The sequence below is a fragment of the Macrotis lagotis genome, chromosome 8 (genome assembly GCF_037893015.1).
Source record: "Macrotis lagotis isolate mMagLag1 chromosome 8, bilby.v1.9.chrom.fasta, whole genome shotgun sequence".
NCBI lineage: Eukaryota > Metazoa > Chordata > Mammalia > Peramelemorphia > Peramelidae > Macrotis > Macrotis lagotis.
In genome coordinates, this window is record NC_133665.1 from 109,091,373 (window position 1) to 109,114,051 (window position 22,679).

The 22,679-nt window shown below is 45.8% G+C and overlaps 1 protein-coding gene across 10 annotated transcripts in view; it reads left to right on the plus strand.

The window, feature by feature from the left end:
- RAD54L2 (RAD54 like 2) overlaps nt 1–22,679 on the plus strand; it is a 248,935-nt gene that overhangs the window by 223,775 nt on the left and 2,481 nt on the right. For all 10 annotated transcript variants that reach the window (XM_074198071.1, XM_074198070.1, XM_074198075.1 and 7 more), the window contains 10 exons: nt 1,375–1,493; nt 3,462–3,561; nt 4,715–4,920; nt 5,390–5,565; nt 6,403–6,599; nt 10,259–10,455; nt 10,794–10,883; nt 11,319–11,408; nt 11,793–20,089; nt 22,179–22,248. In XM_074198071.1, coding sequence (XP_074054172.1) covers nt 1,375–1,493; nt 3,462–3,561; nt 4,715–4,920; nt 5,390–5,565; nt 6,403–6,599; nt 10,259–10,455; nt 10,794–10,883; nt 11,319–11,408; nt 11,793–12,781 — 2,164 coding nt within the window. In that variant the 3' untranslated portion in view covers nt 12,782–20,089; nt 22,179–22,248. The remainder of the gene's footprint in view (nt 1–1,374; nt 1,494–3,461; nt 3,562–4,714; nt 4,921–5,389; nt 5,566–6,402; nt 6,600–10,258; nt 10,456–10,793; nt 10,884–11,318; nt 11,409–11,792; nt 20,090–22,178; nt 22,249–22,679) is intronic.

Genomic DNA, 22,679 nt, shown 5'->3' on the forward strand with positions numbered 1-22,679 from the left:
TCCACATCATATTTCCAAAGGAAATGGAGGAAGTAACAGAATGAGACAGGTGTTCCTTCCTCTCACCCACCAATATGAGATTGTCCTTTTTCTGTTTTACTTTTCCTCAATTTTTTTTCTCTTGTTTTTGTGTTTTTCCTATCTTTATTTTTCATCACATACATTTCCTGTAGTATTCCTTCTCTTTTAGTATCCCTTTCCTTTTCCTTACAGTGAAGTCATCTCTTATAACAAAAAATTGGAGGAAAAAGAGGGGGAAAAAAATCAAAACCAATGAACACATTGAAAAAAATCTAACATATTTCATACCTGTAGGCCTACATATCAATACAAAAGAGCAGCAGGATGTGTCATCTTATATCTTTAGAGCTGACCTCTATCATTACAATTCTTCTCCTTTATTATTAATGAAATTTCTTCTTAGAAGAAGTTGTAGAACTTTTCCAGTGTTTCAACCATTTGAATCTTCCTTCAGGTATGCCTTTTTCTCTCAAGGAAGTTTTAAAAGCTTGGGATCCCATTTCTTTGCATATAACAAGACTAATCCATGAGGATATAAGGGCTGTGCTGGCCCTCATAGGAGCTAACTTTTTTTTTTTAACAGATTTCAAGTGAGGTCTTCATCTATTGAAATGTATCACCCAGGAAGGATTTGAGGGGAAAATGGTAGTTAAAATCTGGGGAGTTTTCCCATTGCATCATATACTTTGGTAAAATATCTTATTGAATATTTTTTATAACAGAATCAGATATCAGCAGCTATGTGAATGTGACTGAAGACTGTCAGCTTCTTGGTTTATCTTTCATAATCTGTCTTGATTAGAGTCAAATCCATGCCAGATAAGTGTAAAATTGCATGGTACTTTTTCCCAATAGAATTCTGGTACTCATTTTGCAGACTGCAGGGTCGAGAAAAGACATGCCTTTAAGGCCATAAAACATCAACTTCCTCTGGAAGGATTTATGAGGTTGCTCATAGCACCATAGTGAGTTCTGATTTGCCTGAGCACTCAACTACCAGACATGGTACCTAACTGTTGATTCTTTGGCTTGATGATGCATAAATATAGGAGGAGAGACAGAAACAAGGATGGAGATTTATTTTTTGGTTTCTGGGCTTATAGGTATGGAGAGAATGATTTTTATACAAATCTGAAATGAAGAAAATAAATTTTTTTGTTTAAATGTGATCTTTACACCTGGATTCTTGGCTGAGAAAAGGACCTCTCAGAGACCCTTTTGTGTTAAGTGTTTGGGGATGGTAGATTTATTTTTTAAGGGCAGGAAGCATCTATGAATACTTGAAGAAACTTTGCTTTTGGACAAAAATGCCGTTACACAGGTTTCATCAAGATGACCTGTTATTCTTTGCAGTCAGAGCCTTTCCACCTTGTCTGTCATTGAGGAGTTCCTGGCCAAGAGACTAATGCCCTGCCTGCCTGGCTCAGATGGGCAAGGAGTTCAGAACTGGGTTCGAAATCTCAGCTATTACCGTGAGTTCATTCCTCTTGATTGCATAACATTGTGGGGAATGTCTGTTAGAATGGCATTTTTCTCCTCTTTCCTTTTTTTTTTCTTTTCCTTTCACTTTCCTTAGTCCTCTATCTTGTTCTTTTTATGCTCATTTGAGCATGCATGGTTAATTAATCACCTGATAATTATTGGCCCAATAATATAGTGCAAAGCACCATACTAGGCATTATATTTTAAGTATCCCATGAGTGGTATAGGTAATCAGTGCCCTAGAAATTGAGAGAAGGGAGAGATCACTCTGGGGTGGGGCAGTCAGGGATGCCTTCATGGAAGAGGGTGACCTCAGTTGAACTGTGAAAGATGAATGAGATTGGAGAGATTAAGAGAAGGCAAGAGATGTGAATTCAAATCTCATTTCTGCCACTACCTGAATTAAACTTTCTTAAGCCTAAGTCCCTTATCTATAAAATGAAGGAGTCTGACCAGATGGTTTTTAAGATTCTTTCCAGCTCTAAATAAGTGAGAAAATTTGAAGTAGGAGAAATGGTATGAACAAGCATGGAGGAAAGCCTCCTTCATTCCCTCTCCCCTTCCTCCCTCCATCCCATTCAGTTTAAAAATACAATTACTTCTTACAGGCTGATTCTAATTCTGAGCAACAGTTTTCACTTTCCATTTCTGACCTCCTTGGGCAGTCTGGGGCCTCATCACTTCCATGAGTTCAACATATTGATGCACGATCCGCTGTAGCTCAGAACTTCTGAGCTTCAAGAGATCCACCAATTTCAATTTCCTCAGTAACTTGGATTATAAGTGTACACCAGCACACTCAGTATATTCCTTTTGAGAAATAATAGAGAAAAAGTTGTGAATGAAAAAAATAGATTGGAATCAAATTTTGGAGAGCCTTCAATGCTAAACTAGGAGGGTTCTTCCATATTTAGAAGTATCTTCTTGCTTGTCTGTGGTGTACTTTGTTGGTCTATGACTAAGTTTCTTTTCCATAATGTCCTGCACAAATGTCATGATAAATGATTGCAGAGAACTTCATAATTATGGTGCTGCTAATTCATCAGTCCAAGTTAGCGTTCTTTTATCCATTTTACTAAGATAAAAGACTAATATGATTGAGCTCATGAACTACAGCCCATGGCTTGCTGGATCCCAGTCTGTTACTAGAACCAGTCCCAAAGTGACTCTTGTCTTGCTGCCATGTATTAATTCTAGAATATAAATAGGCTCACAATAATTTCCCTTCTTTTTCTTGGGTGCCTTGACCAACTTTTGTGCCAACTTTAAGATATCCTTGGCTTGACCACATTCTGCTCTATATCATTTTTTTTTTTCTGAACATACACTGTATGTTCAGAAAGCCAGAGGGTAGAGGAGGGGAACTTTCCATTGAGTACCTCTAGGTCTTGGGGGTATGGCATTTTTTTCTTGGGAGAGGTGAGTTCTACTCTGAACATTACTTTGTTGTTAGCTTTCCATTCTTAAGATTTTTTTTTTACATTTTTGCAAGTTAATGGGGTTAAGTGACTCATCCAAGGTCACACAACTAGGTAATTATTAAGTGTCTGAGGCCAGAATTTTACTGATTCCAGGGCTGGTGCTCTAGTCACTGTGCCACCTAGCTGCCTCCCACTCTAAGATTCTTCATGAGGATAATTTTCTCCTATCTCTTCCTAGTGGGTGTATTAATCTGTCCATTAAAAAGATAGCACCTTGGGGCAGCCAGGTGGTACAGTGGATAGAGCACCAGCCCTAGAGTCAGAAAAACCTGCCTGGGCTCAAATCTGGCCTTAGACACTTAATAATTACCTAGTTGTGTGTCCATGGGCAAATCACTTAACCCCATTGTCAAAAAAAAAAAAAAGAAGAAGATAATACCTGAAGTCCTGGTAGATGGGAAAGGATATAGTGTATTGAGTCTCTGTGTATTTATGGCAGTCCTGTATCATCCAAGTTCTTGCCATTTTCCTTTCCAGGACTAGATGGCAGCACCTCGGCTTCTGAAAGGGAGCGTCTTATCAACCAATTTAATGATCCTAACAATAGCTCGGTCTGGCTCTTTCTCCTCTCTACCCGGTGAGTAGGGTCTTGGGGAGCTGAAGTTGGAATTTAGCAGTGACTAGAGCCATTTTTGAACTCTTTCCTCAAACATTTCAGCTTGAAAGGGTCACTCACCATTTAGAGTATCGACCACAAAAGCTGCCTTGTTCTTTAATTTGGTCCTTGATTTAGGGAAAAAACAGAAAAGAGAATATTTCGGTCTTGGTGGAAAGTCAAGAAAGAAAGGTGCTGTAGAAAGTGGTAGAGGGAAGGATCAGTTGTTTGTGATGATTTTCTGTTTATGAGAGGTCTAGTTTCTTAAATTTCAGAGGAGGCTTCTTCAGGATGGTTATGCCTACCTTCCCTGTCTTATACCAGCAATTGAGATGAATAGATAAGCATTTTAAAAGGACTGCCAATCTCAAAGGATCTCTCTTTGGCCATTACCCAAGGGCTGCACTGAATGGGGTGTTCAAGAAGACTAGCACTCCTGGTATGAGAATTTGCCAAGCTCTTTTCAGGGCTACTCATCCACCTTTAGGGTTTACCTTCACCAAACTCTCACCTGTGACTCCAAGAAGCTGTAGCATATGCACTGGCCACATCCTGGTAAACTATCTCAGCAAACTGGCTAAACCAGGGTAATCAATAGGCCTCAAACCTGTCTGTGATTTGGGAGAATGTCTATCCCAAATTTGTGAAGACTTCCCCCAGGGAAATGGGTGAATGAGAACAATTTGTTTCAATGGCCATAAGGTCAGTTCAAGATAGGTATTTTGGAATGCTTAAAAGTTTAGTCATGTATCAAAAGATGCCAAGGTCTTCCTCTACATCTAGGCTCATCATCTTGACATTTGTCCTGTGAGGAGCTGACAACTGTTCAGTTCTGCCTCACTTAAACCCAATTCACCCACATGACATTTCCTGTGATGTCATTGGTCCTCTTAGAAAATGAAGGACAAATAACACCTTTAGGGGGTAGGGAACAGTCTTAGGTTCCAATAACTACATTAATAATGGAGTTTTTCTGAGGCACAGCAAAGTAGGATACTGTGTTTGTAGGAGTAATTTATTCTGTTTTAAGGGCTATAAGAGGCAATAATAAAATGAAAACTGATTTGCAAATTTCCCTTATAAGTCAATACTCTTCTGTAGATGAGTCTGGTGCTTGTTGACTTGTATTTTAAAGAGCTGGATGCTTGGGTGTGAATCTGATTGGTGCCAACCGAGTTGTGGTGTTTGATGCCTCCTGGAACCCTTGTCATGATGCTCAGGCAGTGTGTCGTGTATACCGCTATGGACAGAAGAAGCCTTGTCATATCTACCGTCTGGTGTCTGACTACACTCTGGAGAAGAAAATCTATGACCGGCAGATTTCCAAACAGGGAATGTCAGGTGGGTCACCTCCCAGTTTCTCTGAGACACCCATAACATGGTGTCCATGAGCTAGAGGGTAGAAGGATGTTAAAGGTAGAGAGAAAGGAGAACATAAGAGTTTTGGCTTTGAACTTTGAAAGTTTACGGTCTTTTTTAACCTATTACTAACTTCTCTATCTTGGAGGCCTTAAGAAAGCTCCTATGAAGGGCTTTGACTTTTAATTTGTTGAATTATTGATGGCGAAATATTCAGTCGATGCCATACTGGCATGTCTCTTCATACCTTCCCTTAGACTTAGGATTTCCTACAGCCTTCATCCTAAATAGGACCTTCTTTTGTCATTCTGTCTTATAATGAGGAATATGGCTGAATTGATGCTGCAATTTGAAGACTTGAATTTTACCTTTTCCGGTTTTGTGATTTTGCATTTGTAATCAATTTCTTAAATTGCTTCCCTGACACACCTTATGTCATCTCCCTTTTCAGATCGAGTGGTAGATGATTTAAATCCAGTGCTGAATTTCACCCGGAGGGAAGTAGAAAACTTGTTGCATTTTGTAGAAGAGGAACCAGACCCTACCCAGTTGGCATTAAACATGAGTAAAATCAAGGACTCTGTCTTACAGCTTGCCTGTCTCAAGTACCCTCACCTCATCACCAAGGTGTGTACCCTACCCTATTTAGTGTATGTACTCTACTGAAAGGATATATAAAAAAGGAGACATCCCTGATGCCAAGTAACATATCTCCTCTCTTAGGAACTTGTGATTTAATAATGCTTTTCTAGTAGTGGTAGTTTGTGTAGAGAGAAAGAATAATAGAACCCTTATCTGCCTATGTCTCGGGAATATAGGTCATAGTGGGGCCATATATCCATTTTTTTCTTAGAATTGCAAAATATGTGTTCAGTAGGAGAAAGCAAAACTGCATTTGTTTCTGTTTTGAAGCAGTTTTTCATTGCTACCTCTGGAAGAATAGATCCACCTGCTTAACTCCCAATTTTTAAAACATATATTCTGATGTCTTTTATTTTTATATCACTTTTATCACTTTTACATCACTTATATCACTTTATATCACTGTTCCTTACTCTGCCGACCTGTGAGAAAAAGAAAAAAGCAGTTCAACAAAGCTATCCACCAGGGAATTGATACATGTGCATTGAATGTGTCCCACCCTTCTTTTAAATCCTGCCTTTATAGAGGCAGGATTTAGAAGATGCACTTTTCCCTCTTCTCTGTAACCTAACTTGATGTTATGCTTGCACTGCATTTAGTTTGTTTTGTTCTTTCCATTCACACTTTAATCATTGGTGTTTGTGTTCTTGGTGCTGCTTTATCAATTCATGTTTTCCTTCTTTGAATTCTTCCTGTCCATCGTTCCTTCCAATAGCGAGAGAAGCTGCATTACACTGGGGCAGTGGGAGCTTTTGTGTTCTTTGGGGGTCAGCTGAATAGGTGCATGGAGAAAGAAGTATCTAAACCTCCCTGCCTCTGCAGGAGCCTTTCCAGCATGAGTCGCTACTACTGGATCGCAAGGAGCACAAGTTGACCAAGGCAGAGAAAAAAGCTGCCAAAAAAAGCTATGAAGAAGAGAAACGGGCATCTGTCCCTTATACACGTCCATCCTATGCTCAGTATTATCCTGCCAGTGACCAGAGCCTGACTAGTATCCCTGCCTTCAGTCAGAGAAACTGGTGAGTGTCTAAATCTAAGAGGTTTCCAAGAGTTTGAAACAAGATTTAATTTATTCTTTCTTTGAACTTGACAAAACAAAACAATTTGTATTTTTAAACAAAAAGATCACTCACAATGTTTATTGTTATAACAATATGTGTATCTAGCAAAATTGTTTCAGCAGCTTGTGCTTATATTACTTCTAGAGGAAGGTTGGGTTTGTTGAATTTCTGCCTTCTAGATCCCAGGAGACAGATTATGTGCCCTTCTAATTTTTTTTGGTGGCAAGAAGCCTAAAACTGGAAACCACTTCATATGTGCTATCCTCACTACCCTGATATAAGTAGGTTACATCACGGGTAAGGTTTCCTCTGCCCTGGTTTAATTTATCTTTTCCTGACTAGCAATTTGGCCCCCCAGAAGAGGATAGACCTTTCAGTAGCAATGCTGGGATAGTAGTTACTGAATGTAGGGAATTCTATCCCCATTTTCTGCTCTTGATTGCTAATGGTAGTTCAACTGATGTCTGAACTCCAAGTATGTGCATGGGCACAATTTCTAGAACTGTTTAGATTTCAAGCAGAAACAAAGACAACTGTTGATAAGGTTCTTTGTATTATAGTGCAGTTAAACTGCTTAATTTCTTTTCTCATTTTCAGACAATGTGGTTCCCAACTTTCACTTTCCTATTCAGTAATTAGATCCGCTGTCTATTTTTACAGTTTGATAGTATAACACTGTTGCATTCAGGATAATTTTTCCTTTCATTTGAGGGCTCAGAAACTTTACTGATTTTGTACTTTTTATTGCTATTTTCTAAGTTTCTTATGTGAAAAATGTCAAATTGGGGCAGCTAGGTGGCGAAGTGGAAAGAGCACTGGCCCTGGAGTCAGGAGTTATCTGAGTTCAAATCTGACCTCAGACACTTAATAATTACCTAGCTGTGTGGCCTTGGGCAAGCCACTTAACCCCATTTTGTCTAGCAAAAAAAAAAAAACCCTAAAAAAAGAAAAATGTCAAATTAACTCCTAGAGTATAAAAATAACTAGAACCACATTCATTAAATCTTTGGATTGTAGGAAAAAAAATTGGAATTATAAAAATAGTTAATTTTATTATTTGTTTTTTCCATTTTTTCCTGATTACACTTACACACACACACACACGTATTTACACATCTACATATATACTAGTAAGGTTTTTCAAAAAGTGTACGTTGATGTATCACTTTCTTATGCTTTGACTCCTATATTTTATGCCCATTAAATATTTTGAAATGAGTATCTAGAAGCATAAAGTGATTGCATTTCCACATTTGTGCTCAAAGTAGGCAAATAGTAGGTGATAGATTAAAATGTTGGGATAGATTTAAAATTGCATCCATTTTTTTCTCTTTGGGAAGGTTCTTTTTTTTTTTTTTCTTTTGTAAAGCTGTGGTCCTGAGGATTAGGGCATGTTTTTCTAAATCTGATCATTTCTGTTTTGTAGTTAATTTTGCAAGAGAAGTGATCATAGGATCATAGGACTGAGAGATAAGGGACCACAGTGAACATCTAGTCTAACTATATGATTTTACAGTCTACAAAACTAAGGCAGCTACAGAAGACCTTCTGACTCTAGGCTCTTGTCACTCCTCCCATGCTGCTTCCCACAGGACAACCTCAAATACTGTGAAGGAGAGCTTGTCAAAACAGTGCAATTGCTGGGAGTATACATGGGATGTGCAGTAGTAATAATAGCTAACATCTATAGAGCATTTATTACGAACTAGGCACCATAGTAAGTACTTTGATCCTCACCTTAACCCTGGGAAATCACTGGAAATCACTGCTATTATAGCAAGACAAAGGTAAAGTGACTTGCCCAGGGTGACACAGTGTCTGAGGTAGGATTTGAATGGGAATATTCCTGATGCCAGGCTCAGTGCTTCAGCCATTCATTGTGCCAGAGAAACTGGTCAATGGATTGGGATTTCAGAGGTCATTTGGTCTGGTCCCTTCATTTTAAGTTTCAAGATTAAATGACAGGATCATTCACACAAAGAGAAAGCATCAGAGGTGGGATGTGAACCCACAGCCTCTGGATCTTTGACTTTCTCTTTGGGTCACTACTGTTGAGCTTTAACGCCAAGACAGAATCTTGTGATTGTGGGCAGAGGTTCTCCTTTAATGCCAAGCCCAACAGTGACTTTATAAGGCCAGTGTTTGTAACATAAATAACTTTAGCAGTAGAATTTCCGTCTACTCTTCCATCTACTCTCTTGTGACTTATCAAGGGAGTATGTACATTTGCCTAACTTGAGAGTGGCTCAGTTCTCTATCTGTGTTTGGTAATACAAAAAAACCCTACCCAGTTATTAGGGTCTATAAAAAGGTAAAGAGGCTCTACTGGATCAGTTCAGTAATTTATCCAGTCTAATATTTCTCCACATGCTCAGAGAAATAATTTTCTGTAATGTTAAATTAGATGATTTCCAGGGTTCTAGCTTAATGTTATATAATTTCCAACTTTTTTTTTTAATAAAACCTGCTTATGTACAGCTCAACCATCATATTTAGGGTTCCTAGAGGGTCAGAAAAGTGAACTTCTAAAAAAGTTATTTTTCACATATTCACCACAGTAATGCCAAGGACTGTTATATCACATGGATATTCTAGGCCAGGGGAGGAATTCCTCACATTTCCACTCCCTAAGTAACCTCTGGGGGTATATAATTACTTAGTCCAGACAAAGAACTCTCTAGTTCCTTATTGAAATCCTGGGGAGTTTGAAGGATTTAAACATCATCTAGCATCTCCCCTTCCCCCAAAGTCATTCTAAGAAGCAACATTTAGTTCTTAGTGCTTAAACTGATTCTGAAAGTTTCTTTCTCTTTCTCTTTTCCCTTTCTACTCCCTCTTTTCCTGTGTTTTATCCTCTTTCCTTTTCCCTTTTGGTTTGGCCAGGCACTGCAAGTCCCTCCTAATGATTGTGAGTTCTGGGATATGGCTGGTAACTGAATTGGTACCTATGTTGTTCAGTATATGTAATGAAACACCTGCCATTAATCTGGCCTCTTGATCTAGCCGTGCTGCAGGAAGGGAGAGGTGTCAGGTAGATATGAGGAAGTTGATGTGTTGGAGGGGTGGGGAAAGAGGAAGGAAAAAATTCCCCACCAGATCACCTAGGATGATTGCACCCCACCACAATCTTTGACTTGTGAGATGTTACTGAAGATTGAAAACCCCTGTGGATGGGCAAGATGGAACCTGTTAGTGCTAAATTTTTTCCCTTCATCCTTTCCTAATCTCTGGTGTCAGAGGGAGTCTGTCCCTAGCCAGGTGTTCATCAGGATCTCAAGGGAATAACAGAGCACCTTATAGTGTGAACGCACCTTGTCGTACAGTTTTGTAGTTTCAAAGTGCTTTCACATGTTAGCTTCATAGGATAATCATGATACTGCTGTGAAGCTAGGATTATCTTTTTGTTGAATCTGAAGACTCAAATAGCTGGTTAAATGACTTGAATAAAGGGGGCTAACTAATGTAAGAGCCAGTCATAGACTTATGTCTTCTGGTTTTTAATGTTTTCACTAACAAAAGCTGTCCCTCCAAGTAAACTAGAACAATCCCACTTAACCCTTCTAGCAAGAAGTAAGACCTTTCATGTTGATCACTTCTTGATCTTCATCTTCTCTCAGGAGGCCAACCTTGAAAGGTGATGACAAGCCTGTGGCCAGTGTCCGCCCTGTGCAGTCAACCCCCATTCCTATGATGCCCCGGCATGTCCCACTGGGCAGCTCAGTCTCTGCCTCAGCATCCAACCCAGCAGTTAACTTCCCCATCAACTACTTACAGCGTGCAGGGGTCCTTGTGCAGAAGATTGTTACTACAACAGGTCAGTGACTTGGGCACAATTCCAAGATTCGTATTTAAGTACTTACTGTGTATTCAGTCCTTTATTATAAAAGATGTAAGAAGAGGAAGACAGAAAACAGTCTTTATCCCTAAGGAACTCACACCTTAATTTTGAGACCTACTATGTACATTTATGAAATGAAAAATACAAACTGATATTTTATCAAGTATTCTTGGCTGTTGGAATTTAGAAAATTTTTTAAATTGAGCCATGGGATTACTCCACAGTGTTTTGGACCACTGGCATTGGTCATCTTCCTTCAAGAATTTTAACAAAATAGATGTCCTTATAACATCAAGTATTGGTTTATCCACCAGATATTGTCATTCCTGGAACAAATAGCTCCACAGATGTTCAGGCCAGAATCAGTGCTGGGGAGAGCATCCACATCATCCGTGGGACAAAGGGTGAGAGGCGAGACATTGGGGAAGACCATGGGGGTAGTGGAAGGGCCATGAGGAATCACGAAAATAAAAGTCTTGTTGGGCTAAAGGAATTCATCCAGCACCCTTTGAGACTATCTTGAATGGTATTCTACTCTCTGGGTTTGGATAATATATCTGGTAAGACCCAAAAAAGCGACCTTGGCCAACCCCAGAGAGGCCATTCTACTTAAGTCCTTGATGAATTGAATGGGGAGTATAGGCTAATGCCATAATACAAAGTAACCCATTATCTGTCTTGTAGTGCTTTCCCTGGCTGGGGGTGGCCCCTGCCCCAGACCCCCCCCCCTTCCTCCAAGTTGAAGGGCATCACTTGTAGCCTTCCTGAGATTGGAGAGGAATGGGAACAAGCACTGATTTCAGTGTCATGGTGGTCTCATATCTTCTTATCCGTTTCAGGGACATATATCCGGACCAGTGATGGGCGGATTTTTGCCATCAGGACAACTGGAAAACCAAAGGCTGATGATCGCCGGACAGCTGCCTCAGGTGCCTGTGGGACTCTCTGATATCTTACTAGTGGCTTTGTTCTCTTTGAGAAATCAGATTGATCCGAGTCTAACCTAGACCTCTTTAGACTCATAGCTCCGATGTTCAGTTATAGAAGCTTCTGCTCTGGTCTTAGGGTACAATGCCTTGCCTCCCCCAGTGGATACTCTATATTGAATTGAGACTAGGTAGCTGAGTTCATTTAGTTTGTTCCCTTGAAAATGGGCTGACCTTCAGTTTAGAACCACTCCAATGTCCACCAGCCCTTTTGGGTCTGGTGGGGGTGGGGGTGGGGATGTCTGATAATTCCTTGTGCCTGAGCACTCCAATAAGAGGTCAGTTTCTCCTTGACCTTTCTAACTCCCAGATGTGTTTTGCTCCCAGGATCCCAGGGTCCATCTCTAGAGTCCACAAGCAATGGCAGACATAGTGCCTCATCGCCCAAACCCCCCAACACAGAGGAGCTGGCCAGACCTATTTCCCCTGACAGCCCTGAGATCATCAGTGAATTGCAGCAATACGCAGAGGCTGCAGCTGCTCGAGAGACCCATCACATCTCGCCCAGCACCAACCCTGTCTCCTCCAGTCTCCCAACCCGGTCAACAGACAATAACGCAGTCCCTGGGACAACTCGAGGGCCCGAGCCTCGCTTAGGGAGTCATTGCCTGGCTCTTTCCCTCCCGGCCACCAGCCAGCCCAGCGATGGGCACCCAGTACTGGACTTACGGGGCAACAAACGCAAGTCGGCCTCACCACCTGCCACAGAGGAGCCAGCCCGCCGGCCGCCCAAAAAGTGCCAGCTGCCAGCCCCCGTGCAGCCGTATGAACACGGGTACCCAGTTTCCAGTGGATTTGCCATGCCGCCGGTCTCTTTAAACCACAACCTCACCCATCCCTTCACCCCCCAGGCGGGGAACTCCTTCTACATGGGCACTGGTTCCTCTTATTACCAGCTGCCCAATCTGCTGGCAGACTCCCCTCTGGTATTCCCAGTGACTACTGACCCCCTCCTGCCAGCTGGCCCAGTCAGCTCTTCTTCTGCTGCTACCTCAGCCACTGCCAGTGTCCCTTCCTTTATGCTAAACCCCTCTGTGACGGGGATGCTGCCTAGCTACTCACTCCCCTTCACACAGTCTCTCCTGCCCGAGCCCAGGATGTTTGCACCCTTCCCCTCCACCATTCTGCCCAGCAGCCTTGCCCGGGGCATGTCAGTCTACCCAGGCTATATGTCCCCTCACTCGGGGTACCCTGCTGGCAGTCTTCTACGGTCCCAGGTGCCTCATTTTGACTCCCACGAGGTCTCGGAGGTGGGGTGCAGCTCCAATGAAGATGAGGACAAGGACGATGATGTGATAGAAATCACAGGGAAATAGCTGGGGAATCCCTCTCCACCTCACTCTGGCCCCTCAATGGGTTTCCCATTGGGATTGGAAGAAAGATTGGAGCTCTGAAGATAGAGCCCAGAAAGAGAGCAAGAAGAGGGACAGGGGCCATCATTCTTAAATTATCAGGGGTTCTATGTTGTTTAGCAAGGAAGGATAAATTCCAGACTGCTATAGTGAAGGGAATTTGAGGACTGGGGACCAGAGATAGGAGAACATCCTGCTTGTCTCCCTGTCTCCCCAACCTGTGCTATCTGCCTGCCTACCTGCCTGAATGGAAGAGTCCATATAAAGATTGGTTCTTCTGGCTTTGGGAGCCATCTCAAGAGATCTGTCTTACCGGGTGATTTAGCTTGGTCTGGAGAGGAGAGCAGAAGTGGGTGGGTGGAGAGGAGAGGTAAAGAGAAGGGAGCATAGACCGAAATCGAAATCCCATTGGAAGTGGAGTTATTTCTTGGGAATGGAGCAGGAATTCGGCCAGAGAGGGGGGGGGAGAGACAGAGAGAGAGAGAGAGACAGAGAGAGAGAGAGAGACAGAGAGAGAGAGAGTGAGTATGTGTGTGTATGTGTGTTTTCAGTGTGCCCTCAGTGTATATCAGCAGGGTAGGAGAGGAAGGGAGGGTTCGGGGGGGATAGGGGCTGGTGAGAACTTGAAATTTTCTTTTGATTGAAATTAAAATTTAGTGGCTTCTTTTCAGCTTGAACAGTGGGTAAACAGAAGAGACTCATCTCAGGGTTGGGAGAGTTGCCTTTTCACAATTCCACCTTACATATGGGGTGACTGAGAAAGACCTGGTTAACCCACTGTCTGAGATGCAGATTCTTAGTGCTGCATTTGCTTTAGGACTTCAAGAAAAATACAAAGATTATACATTGCCAGGTTGTGTTTCTCCTTGCCATGTTTGTGTCTCTGGGCAGCTCTTGCTTTCCCTCTTGAAGGGAAGCTGTGTATGTATCCTGTGAGGGGGTGGGTAGTGGCGAGGGGAAGATTTAACTGCCATGTGTGGAGAGTTTCTCGGTGGCGGGATAAGACTGAACCTCCAACTACCTGGCCTAGTGGTATGTCTTTGTTCCCCCCTCCATTAGAAATCTCCATGTTAATTTATTTCATGAAGGCAATTAATTTATTATTGGGGGTTTTCATTTTTTCATTTATATTAGGGGAGGGAGTTGGGAGGGAAAGGGGTGGGAGATAGGAAGTAAATGAGTTTGGGGAGTTTTAAGGTCTCCCTGATCCTGTGACTGTGAGGAATACTACATGGACAAGGAATCAGTCTTGGATGAAAGTTAGGATTTGACCAAAGTGTAGACTGTAGTTAGGACCAATGCATTTTAGGTGGTGATTTCCTAGGATTAGTGTGGAGGCCATGGAATTGTCGGCTAAGTGAGAAGATAGGAAACAACTGTCCTGGTTTGGGACCTCCAACGTATTCCATTTCTGGAAGGGAAAGTGGCTTATGGCTTTGGAGCATTAGCTGCCCTTTCAGTTCCTCAAAGCTTATCTGCTCTTGATAGCAAATTTTGTAGGAGGGGAACATAAATTTAGCATATTCCCAACTAATGTATATGCTTTGAATTTGGTAGTTTTCCAATGGGAACTATGTTTGCACCATTCCTCCCCTCCTCTGAATCCCAGGTTTGATTCCATTTTTCAGCAGCAAACTGGTTATTCTGGGCTCAACCTTTCCTGGTGACAGTGTCTAGGATAAGTATAAACTCTGCCTCTCTTATGACTGGTGTTGGTATTTTGAGCTACTCGGGTTTTGTATATTGGCCGAGGGGAGAAGGATGAGCCAGAACAAAAATCTTTACCTGGCAGACTTTTGCAGGGTGATGACCTGTAGCTGATGACCTTGTCTCCTCAGGCTGGGAGGTTGCAGCAAGGCCTTGGGTCATTTCTGTTTTCTTCCAGCCCTGTGAGAAGAGCAGGACAAGACTGACCCTAGAAGGAAGACCTCCAGTGAATTTTTTGTCCAAACACTGTTTCCATTGTTCAAAGGACTAGGTGTGCGGAATTATTCCCAATAAAGGGGATAAAGATGGAAGATAGATAGGGCTGTGGGCATGTGTACGTACTGTTGTCTAAAAATGCCAAAAGTGGAACCTTAGAGCTCACTTTCTCTCTGTTTTCATAGGCATTCTGGCAGACATACCTAACTCTGCTACTCATAGAAGCCTTAGATCTACCGTTTAGCTATGCAAATTGTTTTTGATTCATTTAAGAATAGCAGTTCAAACCAGTGTTTTCTCTTTCAGACACTTCCCACAAGTTGACAGTAAAGGGGCTCCATTGGAGCAGGCTCAGGTTTAAACTGGCACGGAGAAGGGAACCAATCTGGACCCCCCCCCCCCCGGGGTCATTCACTCCCTGATCTGTGCTGGTGGCTCCAAAGACCCAATAACAGGAAGGGTCTGAGGTATGTGTTGGGAGGAGGGAGATGGGGTCTTTCCTGCTGCCTTTTTGCATGTCCACTGACACAGATTGTCTTATCACTTTGTCACTAGAGTCGGTGGGCAGGCTTGTGAGGTGGAACTGGTGCAGGGACCAGGATCCCAGATCCCTCTGCAGGATAGGGAACTGATGCTAGTGAACAGTGGAAGACCCCCTGGTGTTGGCCAGGTCATGAATGGTTTCACAGGGTTGGCTGTAAGGAGGGCTTTATCTGCCTTCTTTTTCATGTGGCACCAGGGGTTACTTTTCAGTCATATACTCCTGCTTCATCTCTGAAGGCCAAAGCTTTGGGAGGCTGGTCTTGCTGAAGAAGGCCTTCTTAGATGACTGCGGTTGTAGATTTTGTGGGAAAGTGGGATGGTTGGGGATCTGAGTTTCTGAGGGTTTTATAATGAATTTTAGAAAAACAAAACCCTGTCTTTACTGCTGCCTTTCTGTGTATGTCTGTCATGTATGTTTGTATACACACGTGTGTGGTTTATGTACCTGAGGGAAGCAGATGGTATCATGGAGGCCATGAAAATCCTATTCTTGCCTGCCTTCACTAAGGGAGGAACAAAGGCATTATGGTAGGGTAAGGTTGGAATGTGGAGGAGTGTGTATCCAAGGTAGTTCTTACCATAACATCTATGGGTTGGGGGATTTTTTTGTCTTTTAAACCCTATGCATCTGGTTTATTGTAGATTTGCTGCTTATAGATTTTGCTCTTAGTCATAAAGGCACAGTACATTTATGATACAGGAACAGCTATAGTGAAGCTAACTGTGGAACTGAACTACACTCTTTCATTTATCCAATGTCTTTGTGGTCTTGAATTGTTGCAGATGTTACCAACATTAATGGTTCATGTATAAGTTGGAAAAGGAATAAACTGTGTCCCAGAACAGTTCCATCCAATACAAAACCACATCTGAGACTGACTTAACTTGTCTTCTGTGCTCCAGAGACAACTCCCACTCAAACTGAGTGCTGCTGTAGAGTTAAAAATTCAAGGTGATTTCTGCACACCTCTAATTCATACCCATATCGATTATCTCCCAAAATTTCCCGTCATCCAGGAACATGGATCAAGGAAAAACTAGCAATTTCAAAAGTTCAGTTTTGCTACCTGATTGAAAAAATGAATCAAACTAGCAATATCTCTTGGTGGGAATCATTACTAGATCTTACACTAAAAGTAATGTTAGCAGAATGGGGCTTTTAGACATTGTCTAGAGCCCATGTCCTTTTGTTTGATCCTATTTCTATCAAATGTAAGATGCACCATTTGAGCATGAGTCATCAATGATACATACCTAACATTCCTCTTTTCTCTTTTATCCAAGTGAAGAATCCATTCCATTCCTCACTTCATGGCTATGAACCCTCTCCCCATACACCTCCAATTTCTGCTAGTGATTGATAATACCCAGCTTTTCCCTTTGTTGTGCATAGCCTTCCCTTCTCATGCAGTCCTACCCACCAAGAACACTGACCCCTTTTCAGTCACCAGTCTGAAACAACCTGCAAAAAGGTGCCTGACCCAAGTGAGCATGAGCTATCTCATCAGATAGGAAGTTCTCTGACTTAGCTGTACTCTATCCTGGTTCGGACCCCAGGCTTTAACCTTGGATCTGGTTCTAGTCTGATCTCCCAGCATATCCTCATTTTCCATATCATTACTCTCTCCTAGACCATAGGGACAACTTAAAACTACTAAATTCTTGGCCAAACAGATTTAAACTTCCCTACCCACCATGAACCCTCAAACCAAACTTAGGGCACTCCGCTATGAGAGAATATGATATCCACTGGCTTTGGCCCAGTGCCTTTGTGTACATCTGCTTTTTGTCTTTTTTTTAAGAGGTCCTAAAATTTAAGTAATTTGTCAGTTTAGGAAGGGGCAGACTAGTCTTTAAAGCAGTTGAAGGGACATGTTTTCTTTCCTGTGTCATCCTCTAAGGATGATGTTTTGAGGGCAAATGTCTATTGCTCAGGACCTCATACTGTGATGTAACCTTGGACTCATTAGTAGCTGCAAGAGCATAACCTGACCTTGGGAGGTTATTTCCAATCTGTATGTGTTCATAAAACTGCACTTAGGAAGGTAAGAACAGCATGGGGGATAGGGAGATACTAAAGGAATGCTGCCCATCCCCCCCCCCAGGACTGACTTTTTTTTCCTATAACTTGAATTGATGAGCACCATCTACTGAGGGTGGTTGGGGTAGGATTGCTCAGTGGGCCAGGTTCAAGGGAGGCAGAGGGGAGTTATACTGGACAACCACTAAAGCCACACTGCTGATAATGGAGATGGGAGGCACTTGGGACCCAGTACCTGGCTTTGGTTTTCAGTTTTCTTTACCTTTGGTTGCCATCTGAGTCTGAAGTCCACCTTTAGGGATTGAAAAGAAGAGATTCTGTAGCAGGGCCGGCTGGCCCGCACGAATGATCATGTGCTTCCCTCTTCTCTCTGTAAGGCAGGATGTCTCCTGCCCCAGAGACTGGACAACTGGTCGTTTCTATGACGTATTTATTTTTACTTGTGTTTCATGTCACTTTTTTAAAAAAAAAGCAAACAGAACAATTGTAAGTCAGTATAACTGCCTATCAGTTTTCTTTCTCTCTTTTTGTAAAATAAAATTTAAAACTTAAAAAAAAAGCAGTTCTATGGACTGTTTTGTCTGGACAGACACCATCCCTTTCTGTGGTGTCTTGATCAACTTGGGAGTTGAAATACTAGGAGAAAAGGCAGCACTGTGGGGTGCAAAGAGGGGTTGTCTTCAGAGAGGGTCTATGCTGCTCCAGAGCTCCCAAAGGACACATGCAATGGAGTCTGGGGTAGGGAAAGCATATGAAAGTGAATTTTTAAAAAGTGGCTAAGGATATAGGGGACTTGGCCTTAGAAAAGACTTCTGGCAGCTATGAGCAGGGGCTCCTGAAATATTAAGACTGGAAGAACCTAGATTCTGACTTATTTTATAGGTGAGGAAACTGGGGGCAGGACCTCCCCTGAAAACCAAAAGGGATCCTGACAGCTCACTTGGGTGTTCTTGTGTCTCTCTCCTTTCACTTGGGGCCTCAGAACTCTCCATGAGAGTGGTGTAGAGGCAGGTGATTCCAAGGTGTGGAGGTGCTTTTGGAAGGCTCTGGGTGCCCTCTGGTGGTTTTCAAGGGCCAGTACTTATAAATAGGATTCCCACTTGATAAGGCCGGTAAGTAAGGAAAAGCAAAGACAATGTTCACCTCTGGAAGCTATCCTGAGCTGGTGCTTGACCAGCACACTTCAAAACTCACTTTTCAGCTTAAGTCCCTCCTGACAGTCCTTGGTGCTAGAGGAGAAGGTAGAGATCCGGAGCCAATAAGGAGAAACCAAGGCCTGAAGAGCCTTTATTGGGAACTTTGGATTAGTACTGCACTGTGAAAGGAAAGACCCATAAGAGTCTAGACAGACTCCCGTCTCTGCAGCCTAAGCAGCTTTGCTGTGACCTGAGGGCTTCCCTCTTGATAGCTGGTCTCCGTGTTTTCTAGAAGACTTATTGATCCCCATGAAGCAGGGGCACTGAACTCACAGACTACTAAGAGGGTCTAGTCATTGCCGCAAGGGTCAGCTGATAACAAACAATGGCTTTCTAACCCATGGCTGCTTTCCAGCCTCTAAAGGGAACCATTATTCATTCCTTCATTCAGACTTTTATGAAAGTCTATGTGCTAGCTACTAAAGGTCAATGGTGATTTTTTTTTTAATGACACTGTCCCTATCACCTACCTTCCAGTTCCTTTGATTCTACAAGAGAAATAGGACATGTACATAGAGGAGTATGATCCAGGGTAGAGAATGGTGGCAAGGGAGGGATCCACACAAAAATGTTCTAAGGAAATCGAGGAATGGGGATAGGCAGATGGGGAAACCCCTTGAAGTGCCTGTTGACTTTAGGAGGAAAGCAAAGGCAAAGGGGAAGAGGGAGGAGATGGCACGTTGGGAACCAGTTGGTCCAATTTACCTGGTACAAAGTGGATGGTCAAAAGCTGGCCAAGGAGATTGAGGTTTGAGAAAAGCAATGAGCAATTCAAAGGTCTTTCATGGCTTGAGAGACCATTCCCAGTAGGGACATGATAAGGAGCTGAGGACTTTGTGATGAAATAGAGGCAGCTACCGGAGACTGCTTTTTCTATAGAATGTCAATGTTGGCAATAGAGCCAATGGAAGGACAGAGACGGATGAAGCAAGCACTAGAAAGTGAGAATAGCTCAGTGTGCCTTAGCAAAAAAGAGGGCAGGGGAAGAGGATCTGATTCTCGAGGGATGAGGTAAGAAGTGAAACGGAAAAGGATTTCTCTGAATAAAAGGGGAAATGCCTTGATGGCTCAGTAAAGTCGGAGGCAATCTGCTAGGCTTGATAAAAGAATTCAGGAGCAGCTGCTGTTGGGAATTAGGACTTGGGAGATGAATTCTGTACAGGATTAAGGGTCCGGTTGAAATGGTCATTGGCCCGGGGCAGCTAGGGGGGCGCAGTGGATAGAGCCTCGGCCCTGGAGTCAGGAGCACCTGAGTTCCAATCCGGCCTCGGACACTTCATAATGACCCCGCTGTGTGGCCTTGGGCGAGACACTTAACCCCACTGCCTCGTGAAAACTAGAAATGCGACAAAAGCCAGTATGAGTTTGTGACTTCCTCCTGCAGCCTTGGAGTTAAAGCTGAGAAGGGAGACGGTGGGTGACGTCCAGGGGCAGGAGAGCAAGGCCAGAATGGGCAGAAACAAGGAAGGAGCAAGAAGGGCCGGGGCGCCCCGCAGAGGAGGCTGCGGTTAAGGGGTGCCAGCGCGTGTCCGCCCTGGGAGCCCCGCGCCGCTGCTGGGGCGCAGCGAGGTGAGAGGCGGTTTAAGGGGGCAGAGCCCCGTCCGAGGTCTTCACGCACCGGGCAAGGTCCCCCCGCGGTGGCCCCCCCCCCCCGTGTGAAATCGGATTAAAATAGAAACGGGCGACGCGGTGGGAGGAGCCGGCGGGCCCCCGGCCCAAGGCGGGCCCCGCCGCCGCGTTCCCGCCCTCCGCCCGGGCCGCAGGCGCCGCTGGGGGCAGCCCTCCGCGGGGGCCTCGCTCCTCCGGCGGGGGCGGGCCCTGCCGGGACAGGGCCGGGGGGCGGGGCGCGCTCGAGCCGCGGCCTCATTGGCTAGGCGGAGGGGCGGGGCCGTCGCCACGGCGACCCCCCGCCTCTCCCTCGCTTCCACTCGGCGCCCCCCGCCCCCCCCCGCGCCCGGCGCACACGCGCCGGCCCGGGCACGCGCCCGCCCGCCAGCCCCGGGGGCGCGCACGGCTCTCGGCCGCCTCTGCCCCGGGACCCGCCCGCGCCGACCCCCGAGCGACCGCGGGGCCGGCAGGGAGCCGAGGTGAGGCGGGAGCCGGCCGGGGGGCGGGGGGCGGGCCGCGGGGCCTCAGTGTTCCCCTCCGCGGAATGGGCCCTCCCCTCCCCCGCCCAACGGCCGGCGGCCCGGGCCCCGGCAGCCCGCCTCGGTCTCCCCACTCGTGAACGCAGCCCCGGGCGCCGCGCGGCGGGAGCGGCCCGGGGGCGCTTCTCTGCCTTTGCGCCCCCCGCCCCCGGCCGCGGACCACTCGTGTAGCGCCCCCTGTGTGCCGGGCTGCTACCCGGCGCCAGACCCCAGGACAGCCGAAAGAGGGGCGCCCCCGCCCTCCCGGGAGCCGCGCCGAGCCTCCGGCCCCGCGCAGCTCCCGGGCGCGCCCACACGTTGTAGGAGCCTGTGGCGCGGAAGCCCCCGATAGCGGCCGCTCCTGTCGGGGGCGCCGCGGGGGCTTGTCGCTGGAAGTGTCCGTGGCTCCCCCGAGCCTGGGGCTGCGCTGGGGGCCGCCGAACCCGTGGGGGGCTGAAGGGGAGAAAGACGGTGCGGAAAAGGGGGGCTCTGGAGTCAGAGCTGCCCAGCGGGAGGAGCACCCTGGTGTCTGAGGGGGGCCCCCGACCGGGGCCGGGGCACGTTCCCGGCCCCCCGCTGGTGACTTCCCCGAGCCTGGGGAGTCGTTCCCCGCCAGCTGGAAGCCCGCCCCGGCCGGGCCGCCCGCCCCCTGCGGACTCCAGCCCAGGCGGGCCGGCCGCCCCGGGCCCGGCGCGCGAGTCGTCCCCGAGGCCCGGGGGCTCTTTAAGAGCCGGGCAGGCCCCGCCCCCGGCCCCGCCCCCCGCCGCTCCGGCCCCGCCCCCCGCCCGCTGTTGTCACGGCCCACGTGAAGCCCGGGGAACCCGGAAGCGCGGCCGGCGGGCTCCGTGCTGCCGTGGGGAGGAGCGGCCCGGAACGGGGGCGCAGCCGGGCCCCAGCCTTATCCGGGCTCTCTTGCCCGGGCGATTAACTCTGAGCCTCGGATGTGCAGACCTGGCGTTTTGTCCGGGCCGCTCCCCTCTTGGGTAAGAGCAGGGGATTAAAGGACAACCGAAGAAACCCTCCCTGGTGGGAAGGGACGTTTATTTTTAGGGTGATTGAGACTAACTCAGAGGAAGGAGATTTTAGCAAGGACAGGTTTGGGGGACCCCTTGACCCCAGGGGTCTTGGGGGGGGAAACAAAACAAGAAACACCCCTTAGGCTGGGGTTGAAGAGGTTTGAGGATGTTTCTGCCTTGTGTTCGTCCTACAGGCCCCACCGGAGGAGGGTCCTGTGTCTAGAGCTGGGAGGGTCTTCGTCTTATAGATGATGAAACCCAGGCCCAGAGGTATTAAGTGGTCTATCCAAGGTCACGAAGTGGAATTCAGATCCTACTGTTCCTACCCCAGAATCGGGTCTCTTTGAGAGAACTGTACCCTATCCCCCCTCTTGCCCAAATAAAGCTGGGGGAAGCCATCTGTAGCAAGAATGACTTCAAAACACCAACCCTGGGGGGGGGGGGGGTCTCTATTCTAAATCTACCAGATTGTAGGGATGTGACTTAATCCTGTACATTATGTTGTCCTCCTTGCAGCTCTGGAGGTGTGTGTTGGCCCCAGCTGAGTGGCAGAGACCATGAACTATTAGTTTTTCCTTATTTTTCGGTGAGTAACCACAAAGCCACTAAGCATTTTTTCCTTGGTATCCAGGTGTCTCTTTTCTGATGTCCCCAGTGACTAGCGCACTCTTATTCAGTTCTAAATGTGGATTGCCTCGAGATTGGGGGAGGGGAGCCCAGGGTGCCAGAACTAGATTGGGGTAAGAGGAGCCAGTGGCCTCGGGGGCTGAAGTGGCAAGGAGCCACTCAGCGATGGCCCAGGGTTAGTCACCCACAGAAACTAGACAGTGGCCTAAGGGAGGGCCTTGGAGGCAAAGGAAGCTGCTCCGGAGACCTCAGAAACAGGGTCTTTGAAGTTCCACAAAATGGATGCTGAGATGAGGGGGCTTTTTGGATGCTGGGGCTTGTGCCAGCAGCAGAAATCATAGGCATGAGGCACAGGCAGAGTAGGGGAAGGAGCTGAACTGAAGGGCATAG